Source organism: Polyodon spathula, chromosome 16 (genome assembly GCF_017654505.1).
Source record: "Polyodon spathula isolate WHYD16114869_AA chromosome 16, ASM1765450v1, whole genome shotgun sequence".
Lineage (NCBI taxonomy): Eukaryota > Metazoa > Chordata > Actinopteri > Acipenseriformes > Polyodontidae > Polyodon > Polyodon spathula.
Window position 1 is genome coordinate 30120576 of NC_054549.1, and position 26173 is coordinate 30146748.

The window sequence follows — 26173 nt, forward strand, 5'->3', positions numbered from 1 at the left end:
TTTGGGTCTCAAATGTGACTCAGTGTTATAATTCATGCTCTCCGACTGTATTTGGAAATACATGGGTCTTAAAACTCAGGGGATAAACACCAATTGGCACTTGCAGAGGTCTTGTTTATTATTAATTTTCTTCCCTGTCTGCCATGTCCAGTAAGATAATAACTACCCAAAAATAGACTAGCCTTGGGTTGCTCCTATATAATAAAGCAGCCTCTGATCTGTAATGAGGGGGATACAAGTTGTTATTCCCATCAAGCAGGACTTTAACAACTAAGCTTCCCCATCAAGGCAATAGAAATCTATTCTCTCGCCAGGCTTATCCATTGTAATAAAAATGTGCTCTAAGAGAACAGACAGCTTTGTACTCCATTCCAGGGTTATCTCCTCTTGCACTTTCCCTGATGTAAACCTGCTGGATAGTTACCTTATGTAATTCTCCACCTATCCCTGCCTCTGATGTTCAGCACTGGGTCTAAAGTTATGCTACTGTACCACTGTGCATTATATATACCTACGTATGTAAAGCCCACGCTTAGTGGAATTCTTGCATAAGCAATTGTATTCATTGAGTTTCACATATTATATCAGTGAAATGCAGTGTAAATACTATAAACATTCGATTTAAATATATTTAAGTTTCTCTTATATCTTATGTTGTTTTGTATATGGCTACAGTACACCAGAATTTGACTAATATAAACAAGGCAGCCCTGTTTAGGACTTACATGTTAGTCTACAGGTGAATGGACACATTTATTGCGAGTGCTATGCTCTATTTCAGAATATCCTTGGAAATGTAATAAGGAAGTAATAAGGAATTTAATCTAAAGCTTCTACCAACTTGTACTTTTACGGTTCAACCGTCATCAATGAAAAGCTGGTATGTCTGAGACAAAGCCTGGTTCTCTTTGTAGCAGTTTCCAAGCAGGAAAGAGTTAAAGCAGCATTATGCCAATGTGAGCTAATTAAAAATAGATCAATGCAGAAAAAATTCACAGTCTTTGCACTTCATCAGGTTTGCTAGCCTAAAACAAATTGATAAGCTTCATCTTCCAAACTTATGCAACAAGTTAATGAGCGGAGAAGACCTGAAAGCATTTTCATTTTTGTTTTAGTTGGCGCTTAAAGATCATCTCCATTCCCTTGAGAGTCGCTGTGTTTCAAACGCTCCCTCTCCCTTTTAGGTTTTATATATTTTTTGTTAATTTCAAAATTAGTCTTTTAGCCTTTCAGTGAAATAAGGTTCAAAAGGAGGTGTGCGATAATGTGTGCCGAGAGTGGACGGAGGGGTCATGGGGGGTCATTTTGGACTAAGAGCACAATATTGGACACTATGGAAAGCAAATAAGACAATCTAAACCTAATAGCTTTTTTAGAAGCTCAATTCAAAGGTCCCCTGGGAAGTAGTCTTGTTATTTGTGCAGACAAATTTACCACTAAGCGCTGGTGGAGTATTTTTAACTTGTTCAGTGTTGGATTTGAGCCCAAGATACATATGCCCCAATATTACAGAAGGTATGTATTCTTAAAAAATTGTTTTTATTGTATTTTTTTTTAAATTATACTAGACATTCCTGTACAAACGTATGTCCTTATACATATATATGTACAGCATGTCACACTTACATTTCTACTGGATCTGGAGAACCACTCCTACATTGCTATATGGTGAATAAGGGGAGTCTAGGGGATTGTTGTAGCCAGCTTTAAACAGAACACATTGTAGCAGAAAGCCTTGTTTTTCTTGGCAAACTTACTGCAGAACTGGATGACACCTAATGGGCAATCAAGGCTGGGTGATTTAGCAGCCATCACTACACAAAGAGCCATTCAGAACTGACCAGCTAAGGAGAACTCAATACTGAACCCATTACCAACAAGGTGTAATTTAGAAATGTGAGGCAGTTTGAAAGAGTCTGATTATTTAGAGCTGACAGAAAGTCTGCCCCTGAAAGCGAGTCCTTTTTTCATTCCAATCAGCTGCTTTCCCCAGAGGCTACAGCGCGCCAGTCATATCTGTCCTACGTTACCAACTGTGACAAGTGTCCATGTTTAAACATCACCAGATGCTGTTTACAATTTAAATTGGCCTATTACTTTTTGCTATCTATTTTTTTGTAAGAAATCAGATGTGGTAGTGTGAGGTGTTGAGGGTTGTGCAACTCTGGCTGGGTAAGGTTGCGTGGAAATATTATGCCAGTTTGTAAATCACTGATTTAGAATACACTAGCCTGAGTGCATTTAGGCTAAACTCGCTACTGTTCACCAAGGTGACAAATTGTGTAGCACATTCCCTCTAACACCTGAATTAACTTAGCCGGGAGCCTTTCAGATTGAGGAAAGTGTAAAAGCCTGCAGCCTCTAGGGCCTCTAGTCTGAGGTCAATGTTAAGAACTTATAGAAAACAAAGTTAAACATACAGTTATATCTATTAAGGTATTTTGGAGTAAATGTGGACAGTTCATTCAATTGTAAACTGCCTCCCAGGAAAAATATTTAATCATACTGATGCATTGTTCTAGCAGTATGGTCTACTAGAAACAGCACTGGCAAATAAAAAGATAATTGACATCAAGTTTATGGATTTTATAATTCATTAGAATCCGTGACCAATTTGAAATGCTTTACCCCCAAAGTCCTCAGACCAAGGACACCTGCAGCTAAGGTAAGACTTAAGGAATAGTAAATGTCCTCAAGTAGGCCTCTGAAAACTGCTCACATTACATCATTCTGCATACAAAAATATATATTAAAAAGTAGTGTAAATAAATATATGATAATGGTCTTAGTTTTTGCTGAGTAGAAAATATTTTAATTCACTGACTGTGCTACTTACTTTTGAGATGCTTTTCAGTAAGAATAAGCAGGTAAGCTGAATATCCAAACTTTTATACTTTTAATTTTATTGAACTACTTCTGTTGAACACTGTTTTTCCAGAAGAACTATAAGGGATGAAACATTTTTTGGAGTTGCTTGCTGTTTTAATGCAGGTAACTTGGTAAGTAGCACAGGTCTTATGGTCACCCTCATACTATACAGGTGCCTGCATTAAATTAAAGCCGGTAAATATTGCCACCAATTGTACAAATAAAGAACAGTTTAATTATTCAAATTAGGTTTTACTGGAAGCGTTAGTTTTGAAGATCTACAGCACTGTAAACAGATAACCCTTCAGTTATACACGACATGCCCTGAAGCCATCAAGGATTTCTAAAGGTTTAGTGGGTTAAAATAGAGAAAGTATCACTTAAGTAACCTTAAAAATCACTTGAATTTAACTTCCTCCCTCCTTTCTGGTTCTGACTCAAACCTGTCAAAATAATTGCTCATGTAATACTTGTACTCAACATGAGATAATTTGTGTTAAATATAGCTCTCATTCAAATTATTTATTTATTACTCCACATCACAAGTAGCAGGAATGCGTAATGGAACTTCCAATTGAACGGATTGTTTTAATGTTTACTCGCTTCCGAAAGGTTTGCCTTATCGGACAGAAAATCTAATTACAGTCAGTTAATACTGGGGGAGCGCGCCTGGCTCTGCATAATAATTTACGGTGTACAATCAATTTGCGGTGTGTTAGCTCTAAGTTCGCCTTCTGGCTATGCTTAAAGTCCCAGGGGATCCCTCAGCACTTTTTGACGTTCATGTTATCCTAGGAGAGGCTTTAACTTGTATATGCTAATTCCCCTTGAACATTAGCATTTTTGTGCGCAGCTCATTAGAGCCGGGGGAACTGTTGTTGTCTCCCATGGGTCTGACCATCTTTATAAAGTGAAACAAGTGAGACAAACAAAAAATGTTTGTAAAAGAGCAGTAAACTACTATGAACAATAACTTAACAACTCCTTGTAGTGGTTTTTAGAGTTTTCCATTTTTACAATTGTATTATTTGTCGCAGAAAGTGAGACTTTCCGTTTGCTTCAAAATAGGGCACTCCATGTTGATTTGCAATTTTTTCATTGGCTGTGCCCATGGATTTACCCGGACACTGTATGGGACAGAGCAGACTTATAAAGATCTTAATGAATTCTTATTAATTTCCAGACCAATTTCCAGATTTTCTGCAGGTAACTCATGCAAACAAACTAAGAATGAAAATAATTTTATTTTGGAAGTTAAAAATGCTCTAGATTTACAAAAATCTAACCTTTTAAGAAATGTGAATATCGTCATTTGAAACAACAACTCTGAACTTCTCCTACCTTTTCCCTATAGTTTCTGCTTTTCCAAATAGAGAGGGAAATGAATTGTTTTCAAATGTTGACTTTGGGTGATATGAGTTTGAGTTTGATAAGATGTACTGTGGACACTAGTTTCTTAACAAGAGGTTGTACTGTATATTGGTGCTGGCACTCAAGTACTGAATGTTAAAAAAAACAAAACAAAAACAAAAAACATTGACAGCCAATCTTTCAGTGAAAAAACGTAGATTGTTTAATACTGCAATTGCAACATTTTACAAAATGAAGGGTAAATGATACAGACCTGTCAGCTGCTTAAAGTTGATTTATAATTTATGGATTTTATTAACGTTTATTGTATACATGTTAAAGGTGGAAGCCTTAACCGTTAATACAAATTATTTGTATATTTTCTGCATTGATTTAGTCAGTTATTGTAGAATCATTAGGTAAAAGCCATGGACTGTATTTAACGTTAGATTTTTTGTATACTTACTTATACTCTATACAGCTATTATTTTGAGCACTTACTTGAAATTTGCCAGCATTTCAACCTGCTAAACTGTTTGATTTTGTGCTCCCAAGTTGAGTACACTGTAGGGAAGCATTATAATTAACAAACAAAGACTGGGTTAGCAATCTGCCGTACCATTCTAATAGCAGAATGGCATTTGAACATGTCTGCTGTTCTGAAATGTCATTGCACTAAAATGTTTTGCCATTAGACTGGCAGTCCTGGGGAAGAGTTTTTACAAGCAGACAGTTTTTAATTATTGCCCCTTTATAAAGGCTAGGGTTATATTTTTGTTTTCAAATGTGTGTGTGTGTGTGTGTGTGTGTGAGAGAGAGAGAGAGAGAGTGAGAGCATCTCATTAAGTCACATAAGTTCCCTCAAAGATATGGAACTAGGAATTCTTACATATTGAATGCGCAAGTATGTAGGCGTTTGTGGAAGTGTGTAGGAGTCAGTTACATAATCACAGCACTAACAAGACCAAGAAACAAGGAGTTCAGTATTTGGTGCATTTTGAACCAAATTAAACTAGATTTGCAGTAATTATCACACAATAAAAACAGAATGAAATTATGTTGGTTTGAGACCATTAAATTAGACCCCTCCTCCCCCACTGCTCTTGGGCTGTTCCTACCATCGAATGGTTCGTAAAAATTGGGTTTATGGCTCATCATGATTTTGTTTCACGGGTAATCAATTATTTAGTATTACTGAGGTCTGTCCTGGAATGAAATTACTGTTCCCATTGAAACACTGGTCTCATTGCATATGCAATTTGGATAAGAGTGTCCAGTGCTTTGACTCCTAAATCATGAAGATTTACAGGAAACAGTCAGATTATTATTATTATTATTATTATTATTATTATTATTATTATAATTTTTGGGGGGGATTTTCAGAGCAGTAGCTGCAAGATACGTGCAGGTTATTTTGGAAAACAGGATCTCTTTATTTAGCTGTGGAAGAGTTAAATGACATCTCCCCTGAACGCACATAACTTTGTTCAAGACAGTTGCAAAAATTCAGCATAGCTAAGGGTAAAATTGTGATGACAGAACTGATGCAAGCAGTACAGTCTTTATAAAAAGTGGAAGCAGGGAAGCATGGTAAATCAGAGAGGAATATGGTAAAAGATGATACTGCATAGTAAAAACATGACAAACTGCAGTTAGAATTTACCATAGTTGATTTTTAAGGGCATTTAGAAGCTTTTCTTTGTGTCTGACCACCCCAGATCTCTTGAGGAACCCTCAGATCATGTGGCAGGTCGTATTCCTGGTGGCCTTCATTGCAGGTTACACTTCAAATCAATTCGTTCTCGTGTTTGTGGTCTTGGGAATCAGCTAATCATTAAATTGTCCATGGATTAGTTCTTTAAAGCCCCACTGTCACTCTCTAGGATATTCTATGATATCCTTGTTATCAATCTTGGGGTTCCATATTTCAAATTTAAATTGTAGTGATTGTATTTTATTGAGAATGGCAACACCTCCATATACAGTTGGTGCAAGAGACTTTTAATGCTTGCTGCAGCCCCAGAGTGAGGTCATTTCCCAGCTTGACTTTTTATAACTCAAATAGAAACTCGTGACCTCTCATACTAAGAGCTAGTGCCGGGAGTCATAGTCATCTGTCATCACCCTGAGCTGCTTATCATTCTTGATAAATCCTTTTGAACTTGTATTTTAAATCACTGTGTATGCGCAATACCAAACAGCCTCACTTCTGTTCTGTCACCTTGCATTTCTATAAACCCTGTCTAGGATTTCCATAATGCAAAGACCTTGGGGAATTTGGAAAGAGTCCCAAAGAAGCCTTTTGCTGGTGCTCAGATCTCTTATCAGTATGCAAAGATACAGTCAACTTCAACATAAAGCAATCTGCTGTCAATACTTATTAGTTCACCACATAGTTTGTTCAGTGAAGACATCTATCATCCAAGAAGATGAACCCTGTCAGGTTCTGTCCCAAACACAGCCATCTTTACTGAAGTCCTTCAGCAAATCGTTGTCTCAAGTAAAAATAAATGACTGCATGACATTGGTGCTTCATTTTAGCGCCCTATAGTCACAATTAACATCATATTCTTCCTTACAGCTTCTGACACATGCTTGTGCTTTTCTTAGAAATTTGAAACATGAAACATTGTCAGAGGAAGCTTTAAAAGCATCCTTGTGAATAGCAAATGGGTGCAAAAAGTCACATTTTGACTGAGGTAGCCTACAGTTCAGTAGCATTGTGTAGGTACCTGGCCTTTTAAATACACCTCTGTGCAAAAAAAAGCAAACTTGGACGTCATTCTGCCACATCTGTTTTTCAGGGTCCCATAAAGATGATGTATATGGTGATAGGGTTTACGTTTTGCCTCAAGCGCAAGTCACAATTTGGCCCTATGAGGTGATGCTATTACTAAAAACGATACCCAAACAGTAGTTCTGACAACTGAATAATGCTTCAGGTGTAAATCTTGTAGCGGCTGATGAGTTTAGCGTTCCAGAACCAATTCTACTCAGCAGCCTCAGAATAAACAATGGTAAAGCATTTTTCAATGTCATTAATTTTTTAACAATTTAATAACAAAATGTGCTCGTGCTGTCATGCTGATGCATAATCACCGCATCAGTTAGCTGCAGATTTTTTATATCAGACATGTTACAATGTAGAAGTTAACAGTCAACCTTTGTTGGCAGGAAAATAAAAATCAGGCAGCATTACAGGCAAACAGCCCTCAGAGAGATTATTAAACATATGCAACCCATTTATCAGCTATTAATAATGCATTTCTTAGGTATCATTTTCATTTAGGCATTTAATCTACTCTGAAATGAGGATTTGAAAGACGACCTCTGGAGATTTAATTGGGAGAGAATGGCACTGCAGTAATGACAAGCCTTTCATATGCATTATCCAACCACTTCAGCTGTTTAAAATGGGTTGAAGGGCAACTTTGTTTTTGTTTCTGGTGAAGTAAAAAAATAATAACATTTTCAGAGTCATTTCTTCAGTGAATTTGGCTCACCAGAATGTAGCCATTAGCCTGTCATGTTGCTATACTCTTCCCCTAGTGGTTGTTAAAAATACTGCACATGTTCTGTTTTTTTTGTCTGGCGATTTATGAAGTCTTTAGTTTAGAGAGTGCTATAGTAACTTTACTCTGAGGACTGAGGATGTCTCAAGTCCCATGAGGTGAATGGGCAGATACAGTCAAGGGGTGGGAGGGGGTGCAGGTGCATTTCACATGTCATTGACTGACTAGAGACCTGTAGACCCTAATTTGCAGCTTGTGTCAGCAGAAATACCTAACAAACCATTGGCAACAAATAGTCTTTTTGTTCTTGCTGCAAAACTCCCTTTTAAGAGCCGGTATATACAGGTTATATGTTTTTCAGTTTGACACACAGAATTCTTTACCAAATATGGCATAGTTTTCAAGTCTAGTTTCAAGTCAATAGCGTGCTCTTACATTGGCATGTTATAAGCCAGGTAAAGACCTTCAGTTGATGCAGATAAAGACTTCACTCATGGAAGGGTCACAAACCTCATTAGCAGCTTATACCTCCAGGAATAACGCGCTGATTTGCTAACATAAGAGAAACATGTTTTTCCAGTGGCTTTTCATTTGCACCTACAAAAAAGAAAAAAATCCATTACAGCCCAGTTGTCAGTTTGTCAAATCACACCCCTTTGGGGGTTTTTAGCCCTGAACATCTAGTGTTTCCAAAAAGCTGTTGATTGTTTTATGCAATTAACTCCATCTTACATGCATGCGCAAACATTTGCACATTCTGTGTACTCACACTGCACACACATGTAAAATAAAGCAGTTTTGTCATGTGACAGAACCAACTGCATTAGTGATAGTACCAAAAGAGCATGTGACTTCACACACAGAAGCTTAATGGAACATGATCAAGAAAGAGTTATTACAAATGGGGATGCCATCACTCCATTTGTTTTCCTGTTTTTAGATACCTTAGCCTATACAGTATCGCTGCTGGGTATAATTTGAAAATGTAGGTATTCATTTTGATTGGGAAACAGACATTCTATACTTGAGTGAAGTAAAAAAAAAAAGTCTACAAAATGGACAATGATACATCAGTTACAATTGTACTCAAATGTGTGTTACGGCGTGCTGTCTTTAGTATTCTATACATTTTTAAAAGTAGTTGAGTATACAGGTTTATAGATATCTAGGATAAGATCTGAAAATCATAGATTCTTTCTGAGTCAGGGACAAGTGCGAAGAGAGCTTCAGCATATGGCGAATTATTCTGATTTAGGGAGCTCAGCTTCTCAGACAAGCTGGAGGTAATCATTAAAATTGTTTCCAAGCTGTGGTGTGCATTGGGGACTGCTGCAGTTGGAACTGTCTGTTTTTGTTGGAAACAAAGTGTGTATCCCAAAGGAGAATGACTGTCATGCCAAAATGGGATATGAAGTAAAATCCATGTGTACAGTTTAAGGTTATCCATAAAACTGAATCTTAATTAAACTAGATTAACATCTCTCTTTTATTAAGCAAGGAGTAGTCAAAAATAGAAGCAATTATCATAATGAAGCTAGAATACAGTAATTAGGACTCAAACTGACACTAATCTGACAGATCACAGGAGAGTCGCTTGGCAGTATTAAAGGTCCAGCACGCAGACTCAGTGGCTTTCACTGTCATTAACAACATGATATAAATCAGACACACACATTGTACAGTCAACATAGAAACAACTACTAACCAAGACTGAATCACTTAGAATGATTTACATGAATTCTGAAAAACTGTTATGGCCAGGAAATTTAGTTTAAAGCAACAGTGCTGTGTTTACAAATTAAGCTTTTACCAAAATAATTTAAAAGCCTATATTGCACTGTATCAAGAGGTTCGCGCAGTATCTCTTCTTGTTTGTTTTTGCCTAGGCTACATTAAACAACAGTTTTTTGGAATGTAACACTGAAAGGAGACACCCGGGAAATACTCTGTCAACCATTGAATCTACACAGAGGGATGCTGGGATTTCAGAGAAGCTGTCCTTTAACAACAGTGAAAAAACAAGTTCAAGTCTTCTTGGATATTCCAGGGCACTTGATTGAAGTTGTACATAAGATGACTATTTTGTCATCAAATTTAATTTAGTAGTACTCCTTGTGATATTACCCTCTTGGGGCAGTGACAAACACCGAGTGTTTTAAAAACTGAAAAAAAAAGTTACAGAAAACAGTGCTTTTCACGTGGTTGACCGTATACAGTAAACGAAGGAAGCTGTGCTTTTGACTTGGTGCTGTTGGCTAGGATTGAGTGCTTGCTCCCCTTGTATTTTCTATTCAAGTGCTGTAATGCCAAGACCTTTAGTAGGGTTTCAAAACATTTGGTTAAAATGCTGACAGGAAAAATAATTTTTGCTACAGTCTGATTGTAATTTAGACTGGGTGTATATGCTCCTACAGTAGCACAGACAACTGACTTACCCATACATGGATCTAAATGTATTAATAGCTGTGAATGAACTTGGTGGTACTGTATACATGTACCCAGAAGCATGTCCACCATTATAATCCAGTTGTGTTTTGACACTGTCCTCTGGTGCATTGAGAGTTCACTGTGAGGCTTCACATTCCCAGTAGCTTGGAAAGTTAACTGACAGTTGCCTTGAACATGCCCAGATACAGCCTATTACAGCCATTTGCCTTGAGGGTCAGTGAAAGGAAGAGGAGAAACAAACAGGCTAGATAGATTTCTTTTGGTTTACAGGTGAAGTATCCCATTTAGGCTGTAAACGGGTTTGAAAAGGACACCAGCAAAAATCTTTTGAGAAAAGTACAGTCAAATTCAGATACATTTTATGCCACACAGAGCACAACTAGAGTGTATACATTAAATTGAACTTCATAACAGAAAGTAGAGAGCATTTAGAGATTCAGTAAGAGGTCATGCAAGAAACCAGGTGATACAGTACTGTCCTGGGGCTATTGGTATCCCTGTAAGGAACAAGACTTGAACCACCAAACATGGCTCCTAATTACACATCTCATTGAAATTCATGATGCATTCTGATTTGCAGTATTCTTATTTGGTCTAAATGTTTTATCAGTTATGGCAGAACAATCTTTAAAACAAGAAACCGTACAGTTATTGGTCCAGTGGGTGATGCTAGACCTTTGCGCAAGGTACAAAGAAATGAGTCTGCCGAATCAGAAGACTGCAATTACAGCAAAGAGGGCAAACATCATATCAAGTTTATTATGATCTGTTAACATTTCTGCTCTTTGCTTACCTGAAAAGACCATTGAAGAGGCAGCCTAGCAGTACAGATTAATTATTCAAGACCAATAATAACGACTGAGCCTAATGAAAGATGTAAGAAAGATAAACGTTAACATGTGCAAAGTTAATAGAAGCCTGTGTGACCTGTTATTCTGTAGTTGGATTTGAATAAATGCAATATAAATTCTAAAACGAGATCCGGATTAAACACACACACACACACAAAATAAGAAAAAAAAAAATAACACTATCAGTGCTTGTAATTTATGTATGTGTGTACAATTCTTAGAAATATGTTAGATATAGTACACTTTTTTATTATTAATCTGCTATAGCAAAAATATGAATTGAAGAAATCCGTATATTGAGGTTGCTGCTGAATTTCAGCACCTTGGACAGCGTCTCATGGGAGTTTCTCAAGCAGCCTTGCTTCTTGGTGCAGGAGAGTGTTGAATCTGTCAAGAAAAAACTAATAGTACAGCAAGCTTTACTAGTGTGAGGCTCTGAGAACCTATCATTACACATACTGTGTATCACATAACTCATCAGCCTTTATACATGGGTCACCTACTATATTCAAACTAGTGACCACATGCTACCTGTCCTATGGAATGAAAACTGTTTTAGAATACTGTACAGGGATGAATCATCTGTTGGAATTGTTGCCCGCAGTGCAATTTACTATTTCTTGGTTACAAAATTAGATGGCTGTGGAAGGTTTTCAGTACACTCCCAATACTGTGTGACTGCTTCTGAAGTAGAGACACAAATCCATTGAGACACAGCATGAGATATGCTGCAGAGTACTATACAAATAGATGATGGATGGACAGACAGTCCCAGAAATGTGCAGATTGTGAACCTTTCACTAATATGTACAGTATGCAAACGTTTTGCTAAGGGAATGAAAACAGTGCATTAAGTTGTTGGGAGTTGGTTTTGGTTTTTGAAATGGTTCACTGCTTTGATGTAGCAGAGCTTGTTATTAGAATACTCAGCAGTGTCTGTAATGCTCAACCTTATCTATGAGTGCTGTGTCATCATCATCATCATCATATGTCAGTGATCTGGAGACCAATATGGAACAAAGAGCTTTTTTTAACATAAAAGCTCCTTTAAAAGTTGTACTTTGAAAAAAATATATAAAACCTACATAACCCGTTATGATTATCTGAATTTAAGCATCAAATATTGCATGAATATGAGGGCATTTTTACTTTAAATTGTTGGCTTAATGATGGGAAGCAAGAAACTATTTGAGAATCTGAGCACAGCAGCACTTGACAGTGGAAACCCAGCTCTAGTTGACCAGCTTCCTCATTTTTGGCTCGGAGAAAAAAGGACTCGGAGGGGCTGCACTATAAAGAGCAGAAGGGACCGAGCATCTCCCACCTCTCAACAGCCAGGAGCTAGACTGGAGTCAGTGGGGAGGCCCAGACCACAGTGCATGGTGAACGGTAAACAACAGCTGTTGCTCCAAAAGTCTGTCATCAGGGCCTGAGGAAAGGTGGCACAGATTGGTGCTATCCCTGGAATTCAAATGTGTCTCATGGAAATGCAATAACTTCCAACAGGGTCTGAGTAGTTTAGTACAGTGTGATATTTCACCACTCAATAATTCACGAATGTGATTCATTTACACCAAGTTGACAGTAAACTGTATTATTACATCTTTTACTGTATAAGAGCCATTAACTTATTCATGGTTTTTCAGCATTTTCCATTTTATGATGTGCAAAACAGATAGCAAAAGTAAGCACTGTTTTGAAAAAGTGGTAAATTAGTTTTATAGCCTGGTGCTTGGGCTATGGGTTACTGAATACAGGACCAGCAACGCTTCAGTTCCTTTGGTAAGTTATAGTAAACCTATAGAGCTGTTGCTGCAGCTCTCTGCTTCACTGTGTTTTGTTCCCATAATTCAGCTGAATTCAGTGTCATTACCACAGAAACATTTCCATCAAGTGACATTAGAAATACATTTTACACTGCAATGTGACTGGTCTACTTTTATTAAATGCTGTGTTAAAAACCTCGGGGCAACAGTTTCCCTCTAAATCTATGAACTTACCATCCATAGTCCAACTGGCTTGCCGTCCTCTCCATTAAAACGCATATTTATTTCATCCTGATGGAAGCAAACGTTATATTGTGCAGATATAAAACTCATGCTGTCTCCTAGCAACTCACAACTGGTATTTTGAAGGAAATAAAATGCCTTAAAGCCTATCCACATCCCAATCCCCAATTCCCCAAAGTGATGGAAAAATAAGGGGGTGCTACTGTGGGCAAAAAGGACTCTAAACTACCAAACTGCAGGTTATTTAAAACAATAATTATGGTTTTCTGAGGCTATTTAGAAATCAGAGGGAGGAACACAGATTCATTTTTTTAATTGCATTCTTTGCTAGTCTTTTAACATACATTATTTCTTACTACATATTGTAATATATAATACATATTTTACAAGTGCATATTTTTTTCATATTGCGAACGTATTTTGAACGTCAGTGTTCAAAGAATGCAGTGCCACTGCTGAAGTCACTTCTTTATAATGCTTGTTTTTATTTGTATTTCTTTTTGCATAGGTCTCTTTCTTGCCTTGCATATACACGGCCCACTCTTTGAGCAGTGTGGTGAGGATCATGAAGGGACAGTGAAGTCTGAATGGTGTGCCCTAATCCTAAAATACATTCACTCCAGTCACTCCAATACACTGTGCCTTCATTGAAACTCTACGCCCTCTACCATATTATTAAATATTGTTCGAGACACATTTTTTCACATAGTTGCCTTCAAACTTTTATTTATTAAAGGAAACAGGAGCTTCAAGTAGGGCAGGACTCTCCAGTTAATGGCTCTTCAGTTAAAAGACTCATTAAGATTTAGAATATGGCTCTTTCTTATTTAAAAACAAAGCATTTAAGGAAGCTGATGGGTTTGAAAAGAATACAAGGACTTGGTCAAAGGCACAGTTAAAACTAAGGTTTAGCACACAAATGCTGAAGCGGTTTATTTAATTTTAAATAAACTTGTCCCCTTTTCAATTTATTTGCTACCTTTCACTCAGCTAAGTAAATAGTAACCCATAATCTGCCTGGCTCTTTTTGACAAAAACAGCTTGACAGTTCTGCTTTAGGGCTGGGTGCATGTGACGTTTTTGTCGAACACAATATTTAAGAGATTGAACGTAATTACAGCTGACAATAAGCTCCAGATTTTGTTTAGATGTCAATTGCTTGTAAACAAAACAGATTGCACCTGATAATAAACATCTGGCAATGGTTTGAAATTCTGGATGCGATTTTTATGAGTAACAAGAAAGGGTGATGTTTTGAAAGATGAAATGGAAATTACTTAGTGCTGTCTTAGAGGCTCTCTCTCTCTCTCTCAACTGAGTTTCATTCCAGTTTATTTTTAATAAATCAGAAGGTAGGGTCAAAATCTTTTTTTTTGTCATGCCTAGTAACTGAAATTAACAACTTATCATCCTCTAAATGTGTTGTTACTGACACAACTACAGCATTTTTAGTCATTTATCTATCTCAGTCAATCAATTCTATATCTATTTATTTGATTTCTGTCACGACTCTTGTGTCTGATTAAAGTAGACCCCTGAAAAACAGTGTAATGGTGCAAATGTATGCAGTATATTCCAATAGCCAGTAATTAGCTCTGTAATCGGCAGTGTGTGCCACATAACAAATTTATACTAAATTAAAGGTTAATGAACAGGAAGCAGGCATGTGGTCCCTCTAGGGGGTTTCTCTTCTGAAAAAAAACTAACAAAAAGAACAACAGGGCTTTATTCAGATTCATTCAATTCAGATGCAGCAGGAAAGGGTACCCAGCTCATGCATTAAATAATACCTTTCAAACACATTGGTGTTTGGAAGAGGGAGTCTGGGAGTCTGGGAGGTTAGCATTAGAGATGTGCTGAGCCCAAATATCATGCAAGAAAGCATCAGCAGATATTCTATATGTTATCAGTCGCATTTATACAGTCAGGATGCCAAAGCTTTCGGTTGCTTCCAGCAACTTGGTTACAATATTATATACTTGATGAGTCACGAAGCAGAACCTGCAGGACACCCTGTAGAGAGTTTGATTCACGATGTATTAAACCAAACCCAAACACATTTCTAACAGTAACATAAGCGTGTAAATATTTTCCCATTACTAAAGATAATAAATGGCATTATACAAGTGGCTAGTGAACAAAGGGAAAATACAAATTGGAATATAAAACCAGTCCTTCCAACCCAAACTGATTGAAAACATGTTAAAAACTTGGGGAAATAGTTGCTTGAAATTTAATCTTTAGACTTTTTTGGTTTTTGAGAGCAAGCTTGCCCAAGCGTTGCAGGTACTTATTTGCTCTAAGAGCATTCTTTCGAGATCTGATTTCACTAGTGGTTAGATGTGAGTAAAGAACTAAAATAACAAACAAGCCAGAAACAGCTGCTATCATGATTTGTGAACTGGAAATGCAGCAAAAAGTCCACTGGCTGGCAGCTGGTAACATACTGGGCATCAAGATGTTTTGAGATGGTGGGAGGTCAGGGTGTGCTGAACACATCTAGTTACAGTACATCCCATCATACACCAGTTGCACTGGTATGCAGGCCAGCTCTTAAAATATACCATTGTAGTTTGTCCAAAGAAACAGCAATAAAAATATCATAAATATTCAAAGCACCCTGCCTACCGAAGTTGGATTTTGCTTAATACAGAACACTGTTTGTACCTGCTCACCATTAAGACCCTCTCTATTTATCTGTACAGCACATTTTACTCTTGTTTCTTTTTTTGGTGTTTTTACGAGAGCAATGTTATACAAAACCCTCCTTTTTTCCCCTCGTCTTTGAAGGAACGAAAGTTGTGTGCCCATCCCTTTCTTGAGCTCTATCGAGGCGACCTGATTTACTACATCTGCCCGCTGGCCAGACAGGGAGACTTCTATGTGCCGGAGGTGAGGGAGGCAGAGCGCAGGCGCAAAGAGAAGGAGGAGGATTCTGAGGACAGACAGACAGACATCACAGGTAAAGCCTTCATATTCACTTGGAACATGGGTATCTCTCATTTGATTCCAATCCAGTTTACAGCAGACAATACCAAATTGTATTCATTCAGCATGTAATAGCAACACTATGCAAAAACTGGCCAATGATAAAGGATTCAGACGTGTCAGACTACTCAGTATTAACTTGTAGTGTATGGATTTCTTTAAGTGATTATTAGTAATTAACTAAACAGCTGGCAGTCTTACTGCATTTTGTAGAATTTTGTAGAAAAGATGCATTACGTTTTGAAAGAAAAGACCGACATGTTCGATCTAGATTTGAAAATATTGTGAATGGGGTTCCTCAGGGATGTGAAGTGCACTCAACAGTCTAATTGTATTTCAGCCAGCCTGCCTGCCAACACAATGAATTGATATTTCACAAAATGAATGGATGATAGTATGCGCTGCTGCCCTTTATAGGAGAGGGATCCTTCATTTTTAGAGGTACATTTGGCACAGTATAGTAAGCCTTCAGAGGGGCAAGAAACACAAAGCTACCATCATATTTATTTGACCAAACTCTAGTTAATAACTGTAGGCAAGATGGGGGCAGGGCCAGCCTTAAGGCAAGCAGGGCCCCTGTGCTCAACCGGACTGCCATGAGATTTAATGTGTTCGTTACATGCTCACAGACTTTACATGTATAGAACAAGTTCATTTCTCAGCAAGAAAGAGTAAGTCAATAAAATGATTATTAGAAGTATATTAAAATACTAAAATGGTTAAAACTACTAGATGTTACAGACATATGGGTAATTCCAGCTTTTGTGGACAGGGGTTACTCGACTGTATACGTCAATGACTAACTTCAGTAGTTTTTTGTTGGAAAGCCCTTGAAACAAGCTTTACAATGAAAACAGGGTTATTTGTCAAGATCATCCCCCACACGGAAAAAAATCTGAAAGGTAAAAAAAAATGGTGTACATTCTCACAGAGCCCTTCTTGCATGCACTACTTGCACTGTTTTCTCAATAACCATGGTTTATGTACACAAATGGAGGAAGCACTATGGTAGAATTTGGTTCAATTGACCTGAATTTTTAGATTTCTAGTTCTTTATTTTATATAATTTCCTTTAGTTCTTAACAAGCCTGTTTTTTTTTTCTTTTTTTTGTCTTTGAGTAATACAAAAGCATGTATAAGAATAATTCATAAAAAAATCTTATTAGAAATAATACACAGCACCATATGTAGAGTGTATGCAGCACCCAAAACAGAGCTCAAATAAAATACCCAACAGACATGGCAGAGCTGTAAGTATCTTTGTTAATTCTTGTCTGTTTGTCAAAGTAAAAAATTATAAACTTACAAACTCAAATAGCTCATTTGTTTGAAGCATGAATAAAAATAATATCAGCCATAAGGTGCTGTCATAAAACTACTGCTCATGTATTTTGACTTCTGGCTTTGAATATGACCTGCCCTTTCCAATGTATTTAGATCATAGTGCCAACAGTGGGAGGATTATTAGTGATATGACCTGGGTCAATAAGGGACCTCAAGCTAAGACCCAAACAGAGGTTCTTGCTAGCAACAAAGAGCACCTTCTCTCAACAGTGTCTGTGAAGATTGCATTCAGGAGTTCCGGTTTGCAGCCACTTGCTCGTTTTGATATTATTTAGTAAGGCTATCAAAGGCCTTCTGGTCAACGGGCTTTGGGGCCTAAATTCACATGTTTTTCTCCTGGACACTGCGAAACTTGCATATACTAGCTGGATATAGTTAACTTTTACTTGTGTAGAACCTTTTCGAAAAAGGCATGAAATTGCCTTTAAAAGCACTACTTTGTCCTGATATTAAACAGCAGACAAATACTGAACATTAAAAGGAGTGGGAGTCTTTTAGTGTAGGACTTAATTGTGACATTCAATATACAGTAACCATTTTGTCTTTTGGCAGTTTTTAATATCTTGCATGCTTGGCGTTGGCTCAATCTCTAGGTGATTCGAGTGTAAAGGGTCCCATAGAAAGAATTTGCATAGGCATGAATTGGTCTTTGATTCTTGCATATTTTATGGTCATTTTGAAAAATGATAAGGATAATATTATAGAACTGAATAAAGAAATAAAGTACTCAAAAATACTTTATATATACAGCACATATTTGCTTACCAGTATACTGTTTACACAGCTGCCATGTTGATTTAAAAATGCAATACTATTGTAGATCCATATAAAGATAGATAAAATATACAAATAAATATTATTTTTCATACCTACAGCTAGTAAATGTAAGGAAGATGCTTGTGTATAAATAAACAGAATTCTAAGGAGTTCTGTTCCAGACTAAAATAGAAAAAAGCTCCCCAAGCTGTTTTTTTTAATTTATTTTTTTTATCTGTCCTGGGGTATAGTCCCCTGGTGTTAGAGTTCACATGCGGGGAATAACATTTGCTGTTAATAACATTCCTGTGGACCATCCTCGATACACATAGAAATCAATGTGCAGATATATTTTTCACATACTGTATTTTCATGTTCACTGATAAACATTTGATCTTTTTTTAAACTGCAGTGATAACACATCAGCTTTCTGTTGAGGGGGAAACAAAAATGGTTTATGTGTTTTATAATGCAGACATTTCAGAAGAATATGTTTGATGACAAGTCTTTAAAGACCATGGTCCATATTTAAAATATGAACCTGGTTACTTTTTTTGTATGAGGTAATAATTTATAATGAACCAAAAACCGTCAGAATACTATATTCAATACACAGTTGCACATAAAAAAGGTGCTGTTTTTTTATACACTTTTTTTTTGTGCATTCAAAATAAGATCTATGTGACTCTAAAATGATTAGTCCCTTTTGATACTGCTTTCTCGTGTTTGTGAAAGTCGCTGTATGCTGCTGATTGTCATTTCCTGATCTATGGGGACACAGTAGGAGCATGATTTAGAGTCACACTCTGGGATATCTGAGCACAGACAAAAGAAAAGAAAATCAATGCTAGCCCTTAGCCACAATAGCAAACATTTAGAGCAACCTATTTTTTGAATATTTCAATCCCAAGTGCTACTAGTACATGATTAGCGACATTTCCAGGATTGTAGATGCCATGTAGATGTTCATAGTATTGCAATGATCGACCCTTTAATATAACAGTTCCCACTGTCCTTGGTCTTCCCAGACGAAGATAGTAACTACTCATTCTGGAGAGTGCTAATCGAAGCCAGTGTTTGAAATATAATGAGGTGAATACGCATTTATTTTCGTTCCAGTATTTTGGTACTGTGCAAACTTAAAGAATATGCATTCCGCTTCGGATGGGAATACAGGGACCCTTTAACAATTGCCCAGTGCAATAGCTGTAATTAATTAACATTAAACAAAAGGGCCTAAGCACACTTCTCATTTACAAGCACACTCATTACTTACAGTAGCATTTAAGACTGCCCTGCATTTAAGTATTTTACTAAAATAATTGTGCTTATATTTATAAATACAAGTGCACACATACTTGAAAACCACACTTAAATCCCAGTTTGAGATGTATGGCTTTTAAATCTATAGAAATATCTAGAAAGAGAAAGTACAGTAGCAGATTTTTGGCAGTACTTTATAGTGCAATATTGTATTCACATGCAAGCATTTTTGTGATATGAGTTGACTTTGAGGGGGTCAGTATATAGTGGTGGAAGGCCTTTAAAAGAGGACTGAAGTGATCCCAGAGACTGTCTATCAGACACAATGACTGTTCCATGTCTGTTGATTAGAAGCACAGTCACACTCTCACACCCCTCCGAGGGAATTCCGATGGCCTTGCTGTCAGGTATTTTAGCCTGATTCAAAGAGCAAGATAGTTAAAAATAACTGGTGTTGGCTTTGAAACATACAGAGGAGGCAGATAGGTTGCTTGTCAGTAAGAACTTGTCAGTATTACTATAATTATCATTATGAATTACATAACAAATTTATTTTTGGATAAGCAAATGTCATAACTAGTCTATTGACAGAAGAGAAACTGAAACCTAGCATCATCCTATTATTATGGACGTGGCGCAATTTGAATATATTTCAATCATGTACTGCTTCATTAGGAAATACGGTACTGCATAACTTGTGTCCATGGGTGTCTTATAAAACAATGTGCTTAGTTTGACAGGCATTGTATTACATTAATGTTTCATTTAAAACCAGGATAATGAATGTGTCATGACCTTGCAGCCTTATAAGTGAAAGTGCACTGTCATGCAATTTCTCACGTTTTTAATAAGCTAGGTTTTTAATAAACCTTTTTTTCATTGCACAGTATGTCCTTGAAATCAGATTTAAAAACCCAAGAGACAGAATCAGGGGGGGTGAATCTCTAAAATTGACATGAAACATTAATGATGTAATCTTTTAAATAGTGAATGTATTTTTTTCAGAGCTTATTAAAGGCTTTTCTGTACTAAGAATTGAATGGGGGATCTTTGTTGGAAGTGAAGCTACTGTAGCACTGTTCATGAAATGTGAACACTTTCCTGTAACATATTGCTGTGTCAAAATAAGCAAGATACAGTATTTACTTGACTTGACATGTGAATCTTAGAGAAAGTGAAATGTGGATAGTCGCAGTTTCAGTCAAGAATGATAGAGCCAGCCGTTCTGGGTTTCTTAAAGATGTCAGTTTGCCTAATGCTTGCGTTCTGAGGGTGAAGAATTGTGAATGGGTCTGTATTTTAATCATAATTAATGTTGGTTTGACTCTAGTATACATTTCACCAGCTGTCAAGTCTTTGTGTTTATTCTTTGTCAGAAAAACTGTTTTTTTGTCTGAGCATGCAAGGAGATGTGTGATGGAAGATGTTTGGAGGAACCTGGAGATCATGCTATCAGTAACTCCAATTCTGTATTTACAGTTGTGACGACCATGTTTTATGGCAGTGCATGAAGGAAGATAGCATAAGCATAGTTTTGCCTTATAAGATATACAGTAACAGGACTGTGGCAGGGCAATAGCCCTGCTGCTTTAAATAGTGTATGTGTGTGTGTGTGTGTGGGAATGTAAGGTTGACAGGGAAGGGGTTAAATCTGTCCCTGCCAGCAATCACAGGTGTGGTTATTTGCCCCAGTTAGGTTACTGGTGCTGACTGGGGAGTGGCCACATGTGTAAAAGGAAGGAGAAATGCTTTGTCTGGTAGAGGGAGTAGGTAAGTGTTTTGATGTGTAGAGTGAAGGCTAATGCCAGCCTATATTACAAATTGTTTTATTTAACTTTTTTATTTTGGACCTTATGCCTCTTTATTTTGTACTTGTTTATTTGTTGTTTTGTTTATTAAACGTGCGCTCTGGTGCTTAAACGGCAGCTTTCTTGTCTCCGAGTCTCTTTACTGCCAACTAACACCAGGGCGCACAGCACTATCCTGTCACAAGGACTAATTCTATTGATCTCGCAAAATCCTTTCATTTACAGTGTAAACCGTGGCATTAGTTAAATACATTAAGATCAGGTTGGCTGGTGTGAATTGTAACTGAAGATGGATGTTGGTTCGATTCCAAAGAAAACAATCCAGTTATTTTTGTCCCCTATGGTATTTTGTAATGATCTGAAGTGTGGAAACTGCCAACCCAGTGAGCAGTACAACAACACCTACTTCACACTAAAAGTAAGAAACACTGACCTGCCATTTATAGATGGGCTGTCCCTGACAGCAGAGGATGATTGAGAACCCCAGAATGTGCCTTATGTAAGCCTGTGGATTTACCGTTTTACTAAATTGTGCATTTCCCAGTAAAGCGTGTAATACACATGACTCAAGAGAAGTGGAAAGGAGTGGCTGGGAGAAGTTAAGTAAATGAAACGTATTGCTGATGAACAACAACAGCAATACAAAAACCAGATAATAAACTCCAGCACAGGAACCGCTTGACCTGAGCACTATTGATTCAATGTATCTGGCGCTAAATAAAGAGGCTCCACTGTTTGCAATCTTGTGAGGCTAATGACACAAAATCAAAGAGCTGCGCTTGTCAGGGCAGATATACGCGTCCAATCTGTGGGAGCCTGAAACTGAAACACACACTTGATTTCCCGAGGCAGTTTCTGCAATTCAATATCCATTCAGTGTTGTGCCTCTCTGTTTTCTAGGGTTTTGTACTTAATTGTCAGTTACTGTCATACTTGTGATGCCAATAAGGTGGTTCATGTCTCTATCTCCTTATGATAGACTGAAACAAATTACATTGTGTCAGCCTATATATGAGAGAGACATTTTCTGGGGTGGACGGCTTCCTGTGAGATCTAGCCAGGCTCTTTTTTCTTCAATATTTAAATATTATAATCCCTAAAGGGATATATTGTGATCGATTTTTCTTTTTTCCCCAGCACATTTTTCTGAGGTTCTGATTCAGCATTTTGCATTGAGAATCTGAAAATATGCATTTTTACAGTCACTATGGCAACGTATGTGGTAAGGCATTGCAATAACAACCAATTAGATATGAAAGATAGTGTTGTCTATGGAACCTAGTTACATTACATAGTGACAGTGAGCCAAAACAGGCAACTGCCTATTCCTTTCCTGTGCAATCCCTGTTGGCCTGAGGACAGGGATAAATGGAAGATACTGTATGCTTTGGTATAGATTACCAATTTCCCATAAAATGAACCAGCTTTGCAGTGAAAACATTTTAAAAGGTAGTGGGTGACGTTAGCTGTGTGAGCTGTGAAGCAAAACCAACATTGATGGTCATCCAAATTTACTAACAAAAACATTAAGTAGAGAGATGCTTTTAAAATAACTAGCTCAATAAACTCCTGTTCTGTAATATACTATGCTGTGGTCAAGTTGAATTGTACACCAGCATCCTCATTTATTTCTAAGTGGGTGACATTATTATTATTATTATTATTATTATTATTATTATTATTATTATTATTATTGATGGTTTAAAAGTATCAGTGGTTTCAGATATATTTTCTTACATTCTGCTAAAACCACCCAACCTTTAACATCTTTCCAGTCAGCGTAGAAAGCGAGAAATATTCTTTAACATTTTTGACCCAGTACCCAGATGGAAATGTGAAAATGCTGGGCACTTTGAATATTATTGCGAGGGTCAAGACCTGTTTTGGATAATGTTTTGTTTTTGCTATAAACTGTTCCTTATTACTTTTTTAAACAATTTTGCAAGCTGTTTACAGCAGTACAGTTTGTGAGATTAGAGAAATCCCCTCATGGGTGCCAGAATAGGCCTGTCCTGATCCTGCCAACATTCCGAGCTGAATTGAATTTGGCACAACAGATCTGGCTTCTGATTGTGAAAGCAGTCTCGACCCACACACAAACAAGACCTGCACATAGCACAGAGAGCTCCAGTAATTTGACATGGCACAGATATCATTGCTCATCCGTGATGCTGATTTTATTACTGGATTCTGCCAAGTCAACGCCCCGGGTTGAACGATTGACTAATGGAAGCGCTCTGAGTGCTTCAACCTGAAGGGGACTAGGTGTTCAGTGAGCAGTGTAGGGGTAAACCCAGTACCTAGCCAGTGGCTTTGCAGTTATTCCTTGGGTGAAGTTTACACCCACATTTTAGACCTTCCATAACATGCTGCCAATACCATTACTCTCTAGCCTTATTTTAATATGTATTTATTTACTATATTTAGGGAGCTGGTTAATTGATCAGGGCGGTTATGTGATGGTCGAATATGCGACGTTCTACTGTATAACTTTAACATCAAGAACCACTGGAAAGGCCAAACAAGGGTTCACATCTCTTGAGAAGTCCAATTATGACTTTTGGTTTATCTGATTGTTATTTGCATCAAAACATAATATACTGAAATATTTCATAGTGTGCCAGGGTTTGCAGGTGAAATTATGTCCAATGCATGCAGCCATTGACAGTAGCTCCAGTTCACAAAAGACAAGCATAAGTATCTGGCACTTATGAAAGACAAGTAATGATAGCAGTGGAAGGTCTCAGTGCTATTATAAAGAAAGTGTGTTTTCAGGTTATAAACTAGATTGCTTTATGCTGATTGAAATTAAGTCACATAAGCGAGTTCAAAGATTATTTATAATAAGGCAGTGTTAGCTGATTGACTATATTCACTGAAAACAGGGACATACAGCTAAACTCCAACACTGTCCAGGAAAAAACAGATCACCTGGGGTACTTAACTACCCAAGTACAATTTTAATCTTAGTCACATATAACACTTTTTAGAGAGCAATGTCCACTCATTCACAAGTAGTTTCCTACTTTCCCCCCCAGAAACCTCTATAGGTTCATTTCTAATTTTCTTTTGAAAATAATGTTTAAAACTTTCAATTATAGACCTGGGCAGTTTTCTTTTTGAAATTATTCAGTTGGGCTTCAAGTGCTGAATTTCCTGTTCTGTAGGTCTTCCTCTAAATGAAAAAGGCTTAAAAACAGCATTTGTATTCGGTTTAAAAAAAGGAAACTGACAAGGGAAAGACTAGAAGCTCGTTTTGGGGAAAAAAAAGAATACGCTTAGCTCTGCACTTTGTACAGAGATTTAGCTTTTTAGCGATTTAGTTTAAAGTTATAGTGTGCAAACTATACCCAGACATAAAAGAAAAGATGGCCCAACTGGAATGCTGTCTTGTCTAAAAGCATCCCATTTACTCTGGAGGTGGAACCACATGAAGTGCACATGAAGTCATTAAGTTCTTGGATTACCAGCTTTGGAAAATATATATTAAAGGTGTGCTGTAAAATGAAAATCTAAAAAAAAAAGATTTCTACTCTTATATTATTTCTACTCCTTTTATTTAAGGTACCGACTCATTCAGTGACATAACCGAGAGTCGTGAGACTTCACTGGCGACATCAGTGGCGACGTGTATGGCACCCCAGGAACAAGAGGATGACAGCAGGAGCGACATGAGTGGCAAAGGCTCCAGCGACTCAGTTGGCAGTGGCTCCTCCTTTGAAGAACTCGACTTGGAAGTGATTGAGGAAATGGAACCAGCAGTGGTCAACAAAGGACAGGATGTAACCTCAGAGGAGCAGGGACCAATCCCAGTGGAAGGAGAGGAGTAGAATCGAGGAGAAGCAGCAAAATGTTTTGTTGTTTTTTTTGTTAAAAATTAAAAGAAAAATGTAAAAGTAGTTCAAGAAAGTACAAAAGCATTTGTTTTAAATGATACCAGAATAACCATGAGATTTTTATAATTATTTGTCTCTTGCAAAAAATTGAGTTTTAGATACTTTCGTAACGATTCAGAGCAAGCAAGGCAGGGGCGGGATGGGCAGGTAAACAGCCCAGTTAGCCTGGAATAATGTTGGTGAAATAGCTTACCAAAGCTAGGCCGAGTATAGCTACAGTTCTTTGTGATCACTATCATTCATTCAGTTTTGAGGAGGGGTAGCATTGCAATTAATAAACTGAAAACCATCTATGAGCGGTCTGAAGCGTTAGAACTTGCTGTACTGTTATTGGGGACTAAAGTATGATTTCATCAATACATTTGTGTATCTGTATTTCTGAGTTTGAAAATAAAACTGGTTTGTAAATTTCACTTTGTTATAGTACCTAATGGCAGTTGTTTGTATGTATAGCTTGAGTACTGGACATAGTAAGTATTGGTTTCACTAAGTCAAATCATGTTGTGTGACTTTGAGAAGATTTGTGTGTTCCTCGTTGTCGTGAGATTTAAAGAGTTGCCAGTTGGTGTCACATACTGTATGTAGTCATATTCCATGGAGCAATCACCTAAACTATTCCCAAGACCAGCATGACCAATGTTATTTTTGACACTATGTATTTCTAGCTAATGCTTTTATATTGTTAGTTTACTGACGGGGAAATGATTGCTGTTTCACAGAATTGTTGGGGTCTGTTTTAATAAAGAGTCTCTTCCACCTAAAGGTAACAGATCAACTTTAAGCGTGATGAAGGCTTATTTTCTCTATTGCTTTCACCGTGGGACCACTGAAAAATTGTTTTCTATATTACGATTCCAGGTGTCTTATAATAGACATTGGTTTCTCAGTTTTCACACACCATTTTAGAAACTTGTCCTTATCATTCCTTCATCCTGAAACCATGTTACAATATCAGTGACAGGAAACTCTGAAAGCTCTCTACAAATTTGGTGCAAATAATGTACTTGGTGTCCATCAAATTGAAAAATAAATTACACCATACCTCCAAACTATCTATGCGATTCATAGGTCCTAATACCT

The 26173-nt window shown here is 37.2% G+C and overlaps 1 protein-coding gene across 1 annotated transcript in view; it reads left to right on the forward strand.

The window, feature by feature from the left end:
* LOC121328752 (testis-expressed protein 264 homolog) overlaps positions 1–25868 on the forward strand; it is an 83359-nt gene extending 57491 nt beyond the window's left edge. The window contains exons 3-4 of the mRNA XM_041273786.1: positions 15829–16000; positions 24762–25868. Coding sequence (XP_041129720.1) covers positions 15829–16000; positions 24762–25027 — 438 coding nt within the window. The 3' untranslated portion in view covers positions 25028–25868. The remainder of the gene's footprint in view (positions 1–15828; positions 16001–24761) is intronic.
* The last annotated feature ends 305 nt before the right edge of the window (positions 25869–26173 follow it).